Below are 16,763 nucleotides of genomic sequence, written 5' to 3'. Positions count from 1 at the left end.
AGGCTGAATGACAGCTGATTGTGATGGCCTTGTGCCGCAATAGCCGGACCCAGAGGAGGCTGAATGATAGATTAATGTCAGCCTGGCAAAATATCTCCACTGCTGACTTAAAGGGCTTCGTTCTTGGCCTATGCCAATTACGTTTGTTGATAATAGGAAGTTGGGAAAGATTAAGTGATGTGTTGGAATGAAGTATCAGTACACAAAAAGGTTGTAGATTTGGGGAAAGGAGGTTTTAGTCATTGAAATTGCAATATCCGGTCCACTGTGTGATCTACCAGCCCAAAAGGCAGCTGAGATCTTGCATTGCATTAGTACAAATATAGAGTAGAATGAGAAGAGGAAGGTCATAACCCTGAGCTGCTTCGCCTCCCCAGACTCACCTTTTAAGAATCATGTTATGTGTAGACCAGGGCACTGCTTGATACACTTCACTAAATCCAAGGTGCTGTGGAGGAAAGCGACTAGGTCTTGAGGATTCCTGAAGTACGTCGTGAGGAAGGGTTAAGGGAACCCTAGTATTAGCCTTGAAGAAAAAGCGGAAACTGATAAACTTTAAGGCTGCTCTATGGAAGAGGGTTAGGCTTAGACCAGGAAGTGGACAAGATAGAATTGGTGAGTGGACTTGAGAGGCAGATTTTCCCTTAGTGAGAAGAACTGTTTCATTGTTGGAGTTTTCTTAGAGTTGGTTGCCTTGGGAGATCATGAGAGATTCTCTGTCATTCGCTTTGAGGGACGTTTGTTGATAGGATAACACATTCTGGGTAAGGTTGGATTAGACTGAGGTCCCGTAGCTCTGGTACATGTAATACACCTGGTATCATCATCGTCCTGTCACCAGCCGCCCGCCCCCTACTGCCCACCAAACTTTGATAGGCTTTATGAGTGCTTAAGCTTAAAACAGTGATTTTCTTAAAAAGATACAAAATTAAAATAGGAAGAGATGTTATACTTTTGTGGCCACAGATCAATAACAAATTGTTCTTTGTAAAGGTGAAACTAAAAACTGCTTTGGAAATCTCTTTTTGCAGTCCTCTTTTGATTCTAAAGCAATGGCTCCCAAACTTTGTTGATGACATTCCTATAAGAAATACATTTTACGTTGCCGTTTGCTACACACAGGAACACAAACACCTGAAACAAGTTTCAGGAATTTACCCTTATTTAGATATAGGTTTCTTTGATATTTTCTATTTCCTTTTGCTTTTCCTTTTAAAATGCTGGTTATATAACAATAAATTCATTTCAGGACCTGGAAGTGGGTTGTGACCTACAGGTTGAAAAACGCTGTTCTATAGAATCTCATTCATTTGATGAACTGAGATGTTTACCACCTAGGTGATTAGTGAAAAGGGCTGTCTTGGCTATTTGGGGTTTCTCAGAACTCAGATTTCAAATGTACTTTAAGTGCCTCATGAGAAACTTGTTAAATTCTGAAAAGTTAGGAAGATGAGTTTTTTTCTTCTTCTTCCCTACATTGACCAGAACAGTATAACTTCTAAAAGGTGAAAATGGAGGTATAGTCAGCTTGATTGAGCTAAAACATGTAGAAGATTGTGTGAAAGTCTCTCCAGTTTGCCTTGAGAAAATGATTTTTTGTTCTTTAAGTAGTATAAAGCTTGGGGTGTCAATAATTAAATGTGGGTTTATATTTGAAAGTTCTGCTTCCTCACCTGGAGCTTGTCATCTTTCTCTGTATTTTGATGTGCAGGCTTGTTATAAAGTAGAGCTGGATTATGTGGTTTTAGGGTTTTTCTCATCTGTAAAGACCATTGGATGAGATAATCTCCAAGATGTGGTAATTTCCATCTCTGGAATGCTGTGATCCTTGACTCTTCAGAATGTTGGCTTTATATACCTTGCATTTCAGGAATCTTTGTTTTGGTCTTAGGTGGTTGCTGCTATAAGAAAGAAGCAGCATTTTGGGGGTAGACTTATCAGTATTTAGTAGAAAGAAGTTGATGATTAAGAGAGTAGAAGAAAAAAATCCTATTGCTTCTAAACTGCTTGAGTTATCCACATTTGGTGCCCAAAACAGATCTTTTAGTGTTCCCTGTCTAGCTTCCCACTTTACCTTTCATTTTTGCACTTTAAACCCATACAAAAGTGGAGGCTTCTCATCTCAAAACCCTCTTGATGATCATCCAAGAACTGGTTCATTGTGACCAAGGTCCATTCGGAATCTAGATATAGAGATTATATCAGCTTTTAATGTAAGAGAAAGCACATAATTGAAGTTTTTCTGTTCCTACATTTTGTATTTAAACATCGTTTTTCTTACTGGGTTACAGTTCTCTTTTCTAGTGCGGACTTTTAGACTTGTTTAGATGGAACTCCAGTTGATTTGAGTGACAGAAATTGATCTAACTTGTATGGTGGGTTTAAAAGAGCTACTGCTGCTACTTTCTCTGGCCTAAATGGTAACCTGAAAGCTATCATAAGTTGGAAATAATATAAAAATGGGGAGGTATTTTGGTATTGCATTTCAGTGAAATGAGCAACAAACCATTTAAAGACAATCTTTCTAAATGGTACTAGAACCAATACTAAGACACACGTATTTTAAAACAGAGTGACTTCATCATCATGTTCAAATAAATAGTCGAGTGTCACTTGTTTCTGTAAGATGGCAGTAGTATTCTGGGTGGAGCAAGTTAGTGCTTACGAGTGATACAAGTTAGCTGCTGTTCATTGGATCAGTTGTACACCTCGAACTCAACAATCTTGAGAGGGATTGTTACTCCTATTTTACAGGTGAGGAAACGGAAGTTTAGTGAGGGGAGTAACTTGCTCAAGGACGTACAGTTAGCAAGTGGCAGAGCCAGGATTTAAACCCAGTTCAAAAATTTGTGTTTTTAACCTCTGTGCTATATTGAAATTTTGTGTTGTCCTCTGGGTTCTACTTGTTGATGCTCATTTTACACAGAAGAGGTTGGTTTAGCTTTGGCATTTAATTTAAGTAGTGGCATTTTGAGAAAGTAAGAATGTTTCTTTGTTTCCATCTAGAAGTAGAACTTCCCGTGCCCTCAGATTTAAATAATATTCTTAAGTATTACACCTCTATTCCAATATATCGTCTCAGTTTCCAGTTTACGTAGGAATAAGTTCATGAGAAATGTATTTCAACCCTAAATAAGGTAAATCTCCAAGTAATGGAAATAGTAGGTTGTTTTGAATAAACCTCTTTATTTATTTATTTATTTTGAGACAGATTAGCCCTGAGCTAACATCTGCTGCCAGTCCTCCTCTTTTTGCTGAGGAAGACTGGCCCTGAGCTAACATCCTTGCCCATCTTCCTCTTTTTTATATGTGGGATGCCTACCACAGCGTGGCTTGTCAAGTGGTACCATGTCTGCACCTGTGATCCAAACCAGGGTGGGGGTGGGGGGCTGGAATAAAGCCCCCACAGACACTGAAGGAGGACTGTATTTAGTATGGAGGAAACTAAATTTTCTTTTGTTATTAAAGGTAGTGGGAATTAAATGTCTGATAGGCTGAAAACTCCAGTCACCCATACATCTCTTTACAGATACCCTTTCCCGCCCTGATCCTTTTCAGAGCAAAGTCAACTCAACAAATTTCTTGAATTTGGTGTTCTGAATAACAGAGAGGCAATCCCTGTCCTTAAGAAGGACATTTAGTGAGGAAGACAGATATTTAGTAGATATTCCTAGCATCAGTGAAGGGTTAAAGGTGTTGAGAGGAGGTGAGGTTGTATCTAATACGAGTGCAAGTAATATGAACAGGAGCTGCAATGAATTTGACTACTGTAGTACGTACCTCATGTAAGTGGAATTGAGTCATATTTTTAAAGTTAACTTTCCTAATAGAATGGTATCTTTGATACATAAACTCAGCTTCTTATAACAAAACAGACAGTTGGAGGCTATTTTATAGTTTTGCATCTTGACTCATTGAAACAATAAAGTGAGAAGATAATTCATTGTTGGTAGTCTAAAGAAAAACAAGGCAAATTTCCTTATGAGCCCTTCTTTTTTTCTCTTAAGCCAAGAGTGTAGCTATACTTTGCTCCACATCTAAGCCCTAAACGTGTGTTCAGAATTCATCCTTACCCTATCATTTTTGCATATTATATAGAAGTTGTACCTGTGCTTGAATCCTTACCATCCTGTCTTTGAATTTAAATGGTGTCTTAATCTGTAAAAACGAGGACTATCCCGGGGCCAGCCTGAGGGCGTAGTAGTTGAGTTCAGTGCCTTCTGCTTCGGTGGCCAGGGTTCATGGGTTCGGATCCCAGGCACAGACCTACACCACTGCAGCCATGCTGTGGTGGTGACCCACATGTAAAGTGGAGGAAGATTGGCACAGATATTAGCTAAGGGCTAATCTTCCTCAAAAAAAAAAAAAAAACAAGGGATATCCCTCTGCTCAGGTTTAAGTGTAGTTAGTGGTGTGCTTCTCGTAATCCTTTCAGTTTAGCTGTTCAGTATCCATTTAGTTACAGTGCATCTAAGGCTCTTTCAAAGCCAGGCTATTTGGATGCTAACAAGGAAGCTTTTCTCTCCCTCTAGAGGAGAAATTGGAAACTGTTAGATTTAGAATATAGAGTAGAAAAATGGAAATTAAGGTTTGTTTGAGATGTTGAAGATGCCTTACCTAGTAAGAAGCAGTTAAATTGTTGAGTCAAGTAGATAATGCAAATTTGTGAGACTTTAATATTTTTCTTAGTTACAGACTCTTTAATAACAAGCATCTTTTTATTAGTTAATTTTTAGTCAGTTTTTACTTTTTTTTCCCTTCCCCTTCTATGTGAGGCTAACTTACTGTCACCTTAATTTGTGTATTATAACATTTAACTGTATTATACTTAAAAATCACTTTGCGGGGCTGGCCCAGTGGCACAGTGGTTAAGTTCGCACATTCCACTTCTCAGCAGCCCAGGGTTCGCCAGATTGGATCCTGGGTGCAGACATGGCACCACTTGGCAAGCCATGCTGTGGTAGGCGTCCCACGTATAAAGTAGAGGAAGATGGGCATGGATGTTAGCTCAGGGCCAGTCTTCCTCAGCAAAAATAGGAGGATTGGGAGATGTTAGCTCAGGGCTGATCTTCCTCAAAAAAAAAAATCACTTTGCTTTGGAAAAAACTCGGTGATAATATACATGTGTATGTGTATATAGCAGTAAGAATAAAACAACATTTATAGTTTTCGTTTGTTCACATGATAGCATCTCTGTGTACGGTGAATAAATGTGGTAGTTTGGCTCATTTTGCTGTTTTATGTGTGTGTGTTTTGGGAGGTGGAGGTTGTTTTGTGGGGAAGAACAGTACCTGTGCTGTCACTGGGGTGAGCAATATGGGAATTGTAGTTTGAAATAGTTTTGGTATAAGCTGCACTTCCCTGTAACAAGATGTGAAGTTTTTTGGCTGAGGTGGGGGCTTGTTGAAAAATAATTTTCAGAGAGCTAGTGCTAATTCTGTTGATAAAGTAGAAATGTGTGTTCTCGTATCTTAGAAAAGTCCTGTATTTTTATGATCTTAATTAGAGTCTCTTCCTTCTACAGAAATAGGAAGGTCGTTGATTATTCACAATTTCAGGAATCTGATGATGCTGGTAAGTTTTGTGATTTCAGTAAATTCTCAGTTGGACCAACTAGTGGAAGAATAACCAGCTTATGTACTTTCTTATCATGCTTTTGGAATAAATTTTGTTTTTTGTTTTTCAACTACTAATATATGTAAATTATGTCAAGATCTGTGTTACCCAAAATAAGCAAGTTGAACTTGGCATGAATTTTAACTTTTTCCTAGTAAATCATTGATAATAAACACTTGAATAATTTTTTTCTTACCTTGTTTTGGAGTCCAAAGTGCAATAATTCTGGTGCAGTGTCTATTACTTAATACAGCCCTTGCTATAATCACAGTAAAACTTGTACCTTGTAATAGGGAGTACTTAAGTTTTTTGATTAATAAAGTAACTAAGATGAGAGTATTTGGTGAAGTAACTTTGATTGGTGAACTAATTCATCATAGAATGAGTAGTGTATCTTACATCTTAACCATAAGGGTTTCTTGAGAATAAGTCCTTAATCTCATTTTCCAGATGCATTTACCATTATTTTTTTAATCTAATTTTACTTCATAAAGATAATATGTGCGTTTTGGGAAAACATAGAAAATGTAGAAGTGTGTAAAGAAGAATAAAAAATAACATGATCCAACCTCTCAGAGGTAATACTAACATTTATAAAATGCTTGCTAAATGTTTATATTTACTCATTTAATCCTTAGAACAATCCTGCCATTGACCAACAAGCCATTTTAACTTTTGTTAAAAGGGCCTTTTGCCTTTTTACCTTTTAAAATTGTTGTTGAAGTCTTGCTATAGAATTTTGGGTTCTGTCCCCTCCCATTCCATCCCTGCTTATGACTTCATAACTTTTTCGTTATTAAAAGTTATTTGAGGGGCCAGCCCTGTGGCCAAGTGGTGAAGTTTGCACGCCCTGCTTCGGCGGCCCAGGGTTTCGCTGGTTCGGATCCTGGGTGCAGACATGGCATCACTCATCAGGCCACGCTGAGGCGGTGTCCCACATGCTACAACTAGAAGGACCTGCAACTAAAATATGCAACTATGTACTGGGGGGATTGGGGGAGAAAAAGCAGGGGGAAAAATTTTTTTTAAATTAGAAGTTATTTGAAAAGTTCCTGTTAGCGGTTGTATGATATTCTGTAATGGAATTTATAATATATCCAACCATGTAATAATTGCTAAAGCTCCAGGCTACTTCCAGATCTTCACCATTATATATAATGGTGTAGTAAACAGTTTAGGGAATAATCACTTTTTAAGGTGGGGTAATTTTCTTTAGTTTTGTAGGACTTTTGAAATTGGGAGTATTTTCCTCAACTGTCAAAGTATGCTATATTTAATGCTTTAGTTTAAAAGTAAACATAATTGATAACAATAATTGTGTCAGGATTGTAAAATTATGGGTTCTTTACATTCTAAGTGCTTGTAATATAACCGTATTACTATAATAGTTTTCAAATAAATATGAAGATGGGAAAATCTTTAATAAATTAAAAGGGTCGGATATAAAATGATGAGAGGTTTGGCTATGGATATATTAAAATGTGCACATGAGTACTAGAGGGTAATATGCAAAATGGAAATGATTGAGTTAAGGTGGTGGGACTTGGGCAGAAAAGAACTTATTTTTTTAAAAATGAAAGAAAATGATTTGGGAAGTCCTGTCCCCTCACCATTTAAATAGCATAAGAGAGAATTATCTCAGTAAATACAGTAATAATTTCTATATGTAAAAATCATAATATTGTTCATTAAATTTGAAAAAAATGCTCTGTTTAGATGAAGATTATGGAAGAGATTCGGGCCCTCCAACTAAGAAAATTCGATCATCTCCCCGAGAAGCTAAAAATAAGAGGCGATCTGGAAAGAATTCCCAGGAAGATAGGTAAGGGGCATTGTTAATCTGTTCTTATGCTGTCACCAGTCTGACATGAGGGTAGTATCTGATCTCTAAATTGGTGGAATCTCCATTTACTTTGGGAAAGTGTCTACTTAATGTTGTTTTGCTATTTCATATTATCTCAGGCAGTGCTTCTGAATCTGGAGGTTAGCCTCTTTAAGGTCATGAGGCTTGCTTGGACTCAGCCTGGAATCCAAAGTGGTCTCCAAGAATGTCTTTGTTGCTACCTCCAGCCTCTGAACATAAGCAGAAAGATTGTTAAGTGTAATTTGTTACCTGAGGTTAGTATTGACATTTTCATTGTAATGACAGCAAAGAATAAGTGACCTTTCCCATTCAGTCGCAGATCACTGGCAGAATCATAACTAAAGCTTATAGAATCTTCAGTCGTATAGCTTGCCAAGTTTTATTGTCTAATCAGTTCTTCTTCATTTAGATAATTTAATCATTTGAACAATTTCCCTTCCCTTGGTTTTATAAATGAGTTCAGATGAGTTGTAATTTTAACTATAATTGCCTTGTGAGAGCAGGATACTGTAGCTTTCACGTCTCCTGTTACAGGTATACACACGCACTCTCATACTCAATGTAGCATAACTTTAAGACCTCCTTGGTGATGGTGATGATGATGATGATAGCCACCATTTGTGATTATTATGTGCCAGTCTCTATTATGTGCTCATGTGTATTCATTATCGTTGAATTCCCACAACACCTTTTTTAGGCTAGGTGACATTGACTTAGAGGGGCTCAGTGCTTTGTCCAGGGCTACGGAGCACGTGGACCTGCAGGTTTCTAGGTGACATTGACTTAGAGGGGCTCAGTGCTTTGTCCAGGGCTACGCAGCACGTGGACCTGCAGGCTTTGAAACCATGTCTGTTGGACTCCGAAGTCCATTTTTTAACCATTGGACTATATCATTTCCAAATAATACTGTTAGTGTGGGTTGAGAGAAATGAAATAATATACTCACTAATAGTTCTTCTAAGATTTTTGTCTTCAAGCACTAAAATCACTATAATAGCCCCAGGTAGAAGCCATTACATTCTGAATTCACAGGAGGCTAAATTTGTAGAAATAATAATATTAAATACATACATTTACCTAGAATTTCCTGTTTGCTTGTATTCTAACCTCTAATATTTTTTTCCTGCAGAATTTCAGAAATGTAGTTTTGAGGAAAAATAAGGCAAAATTATACTTGGGGAGACAAGTCTTCCATAGTTTCATAGTATATTTCTCTAATCCAGTTTATTGTAGCAACCCAACTTAGAACTGTCTTGCATTACATTCATTTATTATATTTCTCCTAGGAATAAGCTTCATGGCCTGTTATAATGTCTCATTGATGTAATTGCTATCTATTCTAAATTTTTTCTTATTGCAATCATTTGGTTTTATTATTCTCTCCTAAGTGTCAGAAATGGTTGAAATAAAGTACAGCTTTTATTGCCATTTGTATTAAGTGCCTTGTATGTTTATTCCCTCAGACCAGTATTATGTTGATTTTTTTCTGTTGGTCTCTATTTAAAAGTTCAGCTTTTACTTGACTTTGCTGTAGAATGGGGCTCACAGATTAATGAATGGTCTGTATAAACACAACAATAAAAGAACTAGAGAAAATCATACAGTTCTTTGTCATTGTAATAGACTTGTGAATGAAATGCATAAAAACATTTCTATAGCATAGTCACAGGTTTCAGAATTAGAGTGTGTCTTGGGTAGATTCCTTAGTAAAGAAATAGGTTTGGTTTTCCTCTTTGCTTAGGAACCTTAGGATCAGTAGTTTGTCATTTGAGTGTGGTCTACGTTATGGGAAATACCGAAAGAGATTTACAAGACCTACTGTTGGAGAAAGGAAAGCTATGAAGGCAATTCTTGTGTGTGGTGGTTTCTTTTTTTGTCAGAATTTCTCATGGAATCCTAAAATTTTAGCACTGAATAGAACCAAGTGATTTACCTAAGATCATACAACTAATTAATGACAAAAATCCCAGATTCTCGAGTTAAGATTTCTGAGGACATAAAATGTGCATCTTTGTCAGGGGCCAGCCCCGTGGCCAAGTTCAGTTCACACACTCTGCTTCTGTGGCCCAGGGTTCGAATCCTGGGCACGGACATGGCACTGCTCAGCAGGCCACACTGAGGCGGCATCCCACATCCCACAACTAGGAGGACCCATGACTAAAAATACACAACTATGTACTGGGGGGCTTTGGGAGAAAAAGGAAAAATAAAGTCTTAAAAAAAAAAAGTGCATCTTTGTGACTTAAAAATTATTTTATAAAACTTGCTGTTGAACTTTGAAGCTCCTTAACTTCTTATTTTACTTTGCAGTGATCTCGAGCTCACTTTTATTTTCTCCGTGATACAAGGCAGGCCTGTGTGTTGATGTTTCTGATGTATAGAAATATTGGGTGATAATTAATTAAGTGATTGTCATTTTTGTTTTAGATAAATTTTGAGGCATATTGTAGTATATATAACTGAACTGCAGTTTCCTCTAATAATTGTATTGTAGGTGTTTTTTCATCTATATTTGGTACTATCCATTTTTTTGCCTACACTATCACCATTGACACATTATGTAATTTATTTAAGTATTTTTATACCCTGCCTCTGACAACAGAGAATTTTTTTCTTATTAAATGTTCTTGTGAACCAGGTCTTATATACAGGTGAGAAATTTTCAGCCTGTATTAAGATACCTTCTTTTTTTCCCTTTGGGTCTTTAGAAGCAGTGTTTTCCCAAAGTAGATAAAATTGTGCTGATTCACTAGCATCCCTGTCAAGTAGGGAAATAATGGAAGCAGTTTCGCTCCTCAGCATCTGTTTGAATATTTTATGTATAAAAGAGATCTTCTTCACTCTTCTCCAGTCAGATACCAAGAGGTCTATGTTCACTTAGATTTTGATCTAAGACTTTTAAACTTTTTCTCCCTTCCCCTTACAGTGAGGACTCAGAAGAAAAAGATGTGAAGGCCAAGAAGGATGATTCTCACTCAGCAGGTAGTAAACAATTTTTAATGTAATAGGTGTAATTCTATTTATGTATTTGTTGAACATTTTAATAAGTGGTTTTGTAATAATGCTAGGCACTGTTGAAAATACTGGCATTACAGACTTTACGTTTCCATCTTTGAAGAGCTCATAGTGATGTTCAGTCTTGATGGCTTATTGTAGTCACGTGTGAAGGTTTTTTAACCTACTGCTTATGCTCCATCCCACCCCAGGATTTCTGGTTCAGTAGGTCTAGGTGGGATTTTGAGGCTTTGTTTTTTAAAAGTATTTACAGATTATTCTCATGTATAGTCAAGAATAAAAACCATTTATATGAACAAATAAAAGACATCAAACTGAATAGAATAAGAATATATATAATACTAAGTGAAATAGAGGTATTAAAAAGAAAGAGTGATCAACTCTGGATTGAAAAGTTCACAAAGGTTGGTTTCAGTCCTACTCTTGTTAGCTGAGAGGTAGACCTTTGAAACAGTTGGCCACAGATAAAGCTTTTGTAAGAATTTTAACTTAAAAGAATTAATGAGGAGACTTCATGGCCAAATAAAATGTTAAATCCTGATTATTTATCGTTGGTATTTATTTTTTTAACTTGAACTCTTCTACGAATTGAGAGTTTATTCCATGTTGCTCCCATCCACTTTAGTTTTGATCTACGTCCTCCTGCTTTTGCCTTTCTAGATCTGCCTTTAAACAAGGCTGCTATTTAGCCGATATTTAGAGGGTAGACCAAGTTCCACTGAGTCCACTCTGCTGAGCTGTTGTGCTCTCATTCCTTTTCAAGTCTGCTATCTCACTGCCTAAGTCCAAAAGAAATTATATTAACCTTTTGCACTATCTAGTGATGTTGTGATAGTATAATGTATATTTTAATTCATGTGCCTTGTGAATTTTAGTTTGAGTCTCTTACATTTCTTAGTTTACTGAGCACTTCAAGATGAATAGCTGTACTAGTGTTAAACACAGCTGCTCCCAGGTGGATTGAGTTTTGAGTCTACTGAAGTCAGTTTTATTCCCTGTGTCTGTTTGTCTCTAGATGAGGTTTTTGACAGTGAAAGTGATGACTTGAACCCAGACCATGGCAAGGCTTATAGGACTACAAGTGTTTCCTGAAGAGCAACAGCTAAACCTTAACAGAATAAGGGAGCCTCAAAGTCCAGGAAGAGGCCATAGGTGGAGACTAATACAAGTATACCTTGGTCTAGAGCCAGTAGGCTGGCAGCCTACCCTTTAATCACATTTATTCACAAACACCTGTGTGTTGAAATTTCTTTTTAATTAATAGACTGTAGTATGTGACAGTAATTTTTTTATTCTGAACTTGTATTAAGATCTAGTTGAGGGGCTGGCTTGGTAGCGCAGTGCTTAAGTTTGCACATTCCACTTTGGCAGCCTGGGGTTCGCATGGCACCACTTGTCAAGCCACGCTGTGGTGGGCGTCCCACATATAAAGTAGAGGAAGACGGGCACGATGCTAGCTCAGGGCCAGGCTTCCTTAGCAAAAAGAGGAGGATTGGTGGCAGATGTTAGCCCAGGGCTAATCTTCCTCAAAAGAAAAAAAAAAGATCTAGTTGATCTAAATATGTGTTTTAAAGATTTCCCTCAATACTCTCTAAATTGAAATGGCCATGCCTCATTCATTGAAAAAGGTAGTGGTCTGCATTGTTTTAGGGTCTGCATTTGTGTGTCTTAGAATAAATATCATTGGAAGACAGGCTTCCCCTCTTCTACTATTTAAAAATACTTTTCTAACTTCAGTTTCTAAAAACTGAGCATAGATTTGAATGTAATTGAGAATTTCAGGGCACAGCAATGATACAAGTTTAAAGTTATGTTGTAGAAAGCATGTGTTCACACCTTACTTTGGCTATGTTATTACTTAAAACTCTACATGTCTAAGTTATTTTATGTTTAATAGTGGACAGAATCTTATTCAAGTTGATGCTTTGAATTTTAGCTCCTCTTTTGTATATTTTGTAGGCACTAAGGATAGAATTGACCCTTTTTGAGTGAAATAAAGCTACAGGTTTTCTCTCATCCTGGCTGTTCTAGTCAGCTGTCGAATAAACACACATCTCTGATCATTGATTCTAATTTTGATGTTGCAGAGGACAGTGAAGACGAAAAAGAAGATCATAAAAACGTGCGCCAGCAGCGGCAGGCTGCCTCTAAAGCAGCTTCGAAACAGAGAGAGATGCTCATGGAAGATGTGGGCAGTGAAGAAGAGCAGGAGGAGGAGGACGAGGCGCCATTCCAGGAGAGTACGTAAAGTCGGCTTGTGTCTTTGCAGTTTGTGACCTTGATTACTTCAGCAGTTTTGTGGATGCTAAATGTTACAACTAGTCCCTTGAATTAGATGCTCACTGGTTCAGAGACTCTCATGATTATGATGTTCATCCTTTGTACTCAAATACTGAATGAACAGGGGCTGACCCCGTGGCCAAGTGGTTGAGTTTGCACTCTCTGCTTCGGTGACCTGGGCTTTCACCGGTTTGGATCCTGGGCGCAGACACGGCACCACTCATCAAGCCACACTGAGGTGGCGTCCCACATAGCACAATCGGTGGCACTCACAACTAGAATATACAACTATATGCTGGGGGGCTTTGGGAAGAGGAAAGAGAAAAAATAAACAAAATAATTTTAAAAAAGAGATTGGCAACAGATGTTAGCTCAGGTGCCAATCTTAAACAAACGACTGCATGAACAGCTGTTAGAGTAACAGTCGCATGGTGAGTGTTGTGATTAAGGTTAGTATTTTGGCCTAGTGGAGAAGGGTGTAGGCCTCCCTCGACAAAAAAGTATTAATAGCAGAATTTAGATCTTTCACAGGTGATTCAGGTTAATTATATGTATTTTTACTTTGTATGTAGTTTTCTTGTTTCATTTATTCATAGTTGGACCAAACAAACCAAGTCAGTTCAGTTTCATTTTCTGGGTCTCACCAGTACTATATGGGAATGATGGAAATACAAGTTTCTTGATGGCTTCAATTTTTATTCAGATTAAGTCTTACCTTTTCCTGTTTTTGACCTACTCTTCAAACAAGTCAGTCATATAACCCTCATGTGCATGCTAAACTCATTTTACAGGTGGGGCCAGTGACAACTCCAGCCAGATTGGTAGTCCAGCTGCAAAAAGAATCCAAGAGTGTTTGACTCCCAAATCCCATCCTCCAGTCACTCTTAGCACTCTCTCCCTTGGTTCACTGGAAGGATGTATACATTAAGTTGAACGTTGAAATTCTTCTTTCCTCTCAGAAGATTCCGGCAGTGATGAAGATTTCCTAATGGAAGACGATGATGATAGTGACTATGGCAGTTCAAAAAAGAAAAACAAAAAGATGGTTAAGAAGTCCAAACCTGAGAGGAAAGAAAAGAAAATGCCCAAACCCAGGCTAAAGGCTACAGGTGAGCTCTGCAGAAATGAAAGTAAATTATTGCTTTGAAAAATTTCAAGAACCAATACACTCTCTCTACAGAAGTTCTTCGTTAGGGCTTGGCATTCACCACATACTTAAGAATTCTGAAAGGATCCTGTCTTCTACACCTGGAAGTATCGCTTATTTATTAATGAGGAGTCCAGCCCCTCCAAGAGGCTGGTAGCTTAGCCCTGTTCTTCAGCTGCCGCCAAACATAAGCAGGATTTGAGGATGACCTGTTTGTGTCAGGCATAGTGATAGAAACACTGTGTTAACATAGCTATTGGTACCCTTTTCCCCCCTGATACTGCAATCCCAGCAGCTAGTGAAGACATGAAGTTGTGAAAATGTACACCTACAGTAATACATTGAAGTTCTGTCGTCTGACCCCTGGACCACCACCTATGCTAGCAGAATGAAACCGCACTTGACAACACTGATTCATTTTCTTTGAGCCCTTGTGGTTTCGCCAGATATTCTCCTAGGCGGAGCTAGTTTGTCATTACATCAGAAAGCTGGATTTGTTTTTTGGGTTTTGTTTTTTTTTTTAATTCTGGCAAATAGAACTGGTGATTTTTAAACCTTTTACTCATCATTTCTTACTGTTGGGAATGATGGAACTATCAAGTTATTTGATGGCTTCAGTTTCTACTCAGATTAAGGTGTATCCTTTCTTCTTCTTGATTCACTTTTTAAACACAGACAACTTTTATCATAAACAGCTTTTAGTTTTACAAGCCACTAAGAATGATGCGCAGTTTCTGTGGCATCCTGTTGGTTTATTACAAGCATTACTGCTAACATAACATTACAGTGTTGGTAAAAGGTGATTGGAAACCAGTGCCCACCTTGGTTTTTAGTAACTTGGGGTATTGTCTTTATAGATTTTATTCTTACAGATTGTTTTGTTTTGTAGCTGATTTTTATTAAAGACATTTTCTTCCTTCCCTTCCCCAAACTGGTATTTTTCTTCTTTCAGTGACGCCAAGTCCTGTGAAAGGCAAAGGGAAGGTGGGCCGCCCCACAGCTTCAAAGGCATCAAAGGAAAAGACTCCTTCTCCCAAAGAAGAAGATGAGGAACCAGAAAGCCCTCCAGAAAAGAAGACATCTGCAAGCCCTCCACCCGAGAAATCTGGGGATGAAGGGTCTGAGGATGAAGCCCAGTCTGGGGAGGATTAAAAATGATGATGGTTTGGGGAGAGATTTTATTAAAAAAAGAGGGAAAAAAAGGAAAAAAGAAAAAAAGAGGAGGGGGAAAGAAAACCTACTTAAGGTAGAATATGGTTTTGGCTATGGCTTGACTCATGGGCTTTCAATGCTTTTTTCCTTTTGTTGAAAATAACATTTTTTCTCTCTCTCTCTCTCTTTTTTTTTTAAAGAAAACCATTGTATGTTTAATTTACCTTTTTGTCTATTGGTCTTCTTTTTGCCCCTGCCCTCTTCCCCTGCCCTCTTCCCAATGAAAGCCATGTCAAATTAATCACTGGATTGACTACTTCATCTTTTTATGTTTAATGGAAGGTATACCACAGTTGTAAAGCAATAAGATTTGGATGAACATATGGAAATTTTGCTTTTTGCTAAATGGTAGCAAGTTGAACAGTGATCAAAAAACATAGGGTTTTAGTTAAAAATGATTGCTTCTTTCTCTACCTGGACTTTTTAAAAAATCAATTGTCATCTAATACGAGTTTATATATCTGTATAAAAAGTATAGATATCTAAAAAAAATCATGACTTTAAACTTCCACTGATGGGGCAGATAGGAGATAAAGATGAATTCTGCGTTGTTACTAAAAGTATTCGTATTTTTTACCTTGGGGGCAGGGCAGGGAATGGGGTTACCTGACCTTGTTTGAGGGTATGGGTTTTTTTTACTTCACTTGTTATCTCAAAGAGACTCGGAGCCAGCGATCCTTTTATCCTGCTACAGTCTTTAAGGAACTTAAAAAAACAAAAAAAGCAAGGGCCGCCAAAACTTAAATTACTTTTGATTTTTTATTTCATTCTCTAATGGTTCATGTTCTAAAATATATATGTATCTATTCTGTTTCTTGGATAAAATTTCACCAAGGATCCAAAAAAAAAAAGCCTAGAATTTAAATGGTAAGATCTATATGCATCACAGTGGATTTCTTCTTAAACTGACAGTGTTTAGGTTTTAAGCAAATAAAGTACCAGTTAATGTGAAACTCAATCACAAAGACTTGAGAATTTCCTTTATGAAAAACAGGGAATTGAAATTGTTTTATGCCATAGGTATGCATTCAGATCCCATGAACGATGCTCTGTTTTTATTTGGGGATAGAAGTTTTCCTTTTCATATGCCTATCTTCCCATTTCTTCATAGAAGCGTGGTATGCAGTGCATCTTGGCTTCTTGCTACTTCATCGGACACCACTGCACACCCACTCCCGTGCCTACCTGCTCTGCTATGGGACGTGATTTCTCCTGGCTCTGTTTTTCACCGCTTCACGTCCTGTGCTTGATGGGAGTGTGTCAGATGCTGCTCCCACACTATTCAGTATGCTTTCATCTTTTTTACTGGTGCCCTTGCTTACTGCTCATGTTGCTTAAAGCAGGAGTTTTTAAGGGGCGTAGCAGGGCTAGAGAAACCGTGCATTCAGGAGGCCTGTGGGCAGTTGATTACAGACTCTTCACATGCCGCGTGAAAGCAGTTGGGAGATAGATCTGTAAGTTTGGTCCTCCACATCCTGATGCCATGAGCTAATGGGAGCAAGGTTAGGGGTCTTAGTGTGCTAATAAGTGGAAAAATTAGTGAAATTTAACCTCTGCCTTTTTATCTGGGTTTGCTTCCTTAATATCTTACTTATGCAGTTTTCTTTCTATCTTTTAAGTTATGGCATA

General features: G+C 37.7%; 1 protein-coding gene across 1 annotated transcript in view; it reads left to right on the top strand.

The window, feature by feature from the left end:
• Positions 1–16,092, top strand: part of NUCKS1 (nuclear casein kinase and cyclin dependent kinase substrate 1) — a 22,724-nt gene extending 6,632 nt beyond the window's left edge. Inside the window, exons 3-8 of the mRNA XM_046680530.1 lie at positions 5,525–5,574; positions 7,333–7,438; positions 10,407–10,462; positions 12,583–12,735; positions 13,735–13,884; positions 14,875–16,092. Coding sequence (XP_046536486.1) covers positions 5,525–5,574; positions 7,333–7,438; positions 10,407–10,462; positions 12,583–12,735; positions 13,735–13,884; positions 14,875–15,074 — 715 coding nt within the window. The 3' untranslated portion in view covers positions 15,075–16,092. The remainder of the gene's footprint in view (positions 1–5,524; positions 5,575–7,332; positions 7,439–10,406; positions 10,463–12,582; positions 12,736–13,734; positions 13,885–14,874) is intronic.
• Positions 16,093–16,763: the final 671 nt, after the last annotated feature.

Source organism: Equus quagga, chromosome 13, assembly GCF_021613505.1.
Source record: "Equus quagga isolate Etosha38 chromosome 13, UCLA_HA_Equagga_1.0, whole genome shotgun sequence".
Taxonomy (NCBI): Eukaryota; Metazoa; Chordata; class Mammalia; order Perissodactyla; family Equidae; genus Equus; species Equus quagga.
This window is presented reverse-complemented; position numbering and strand designations above follow the sequence as displayed.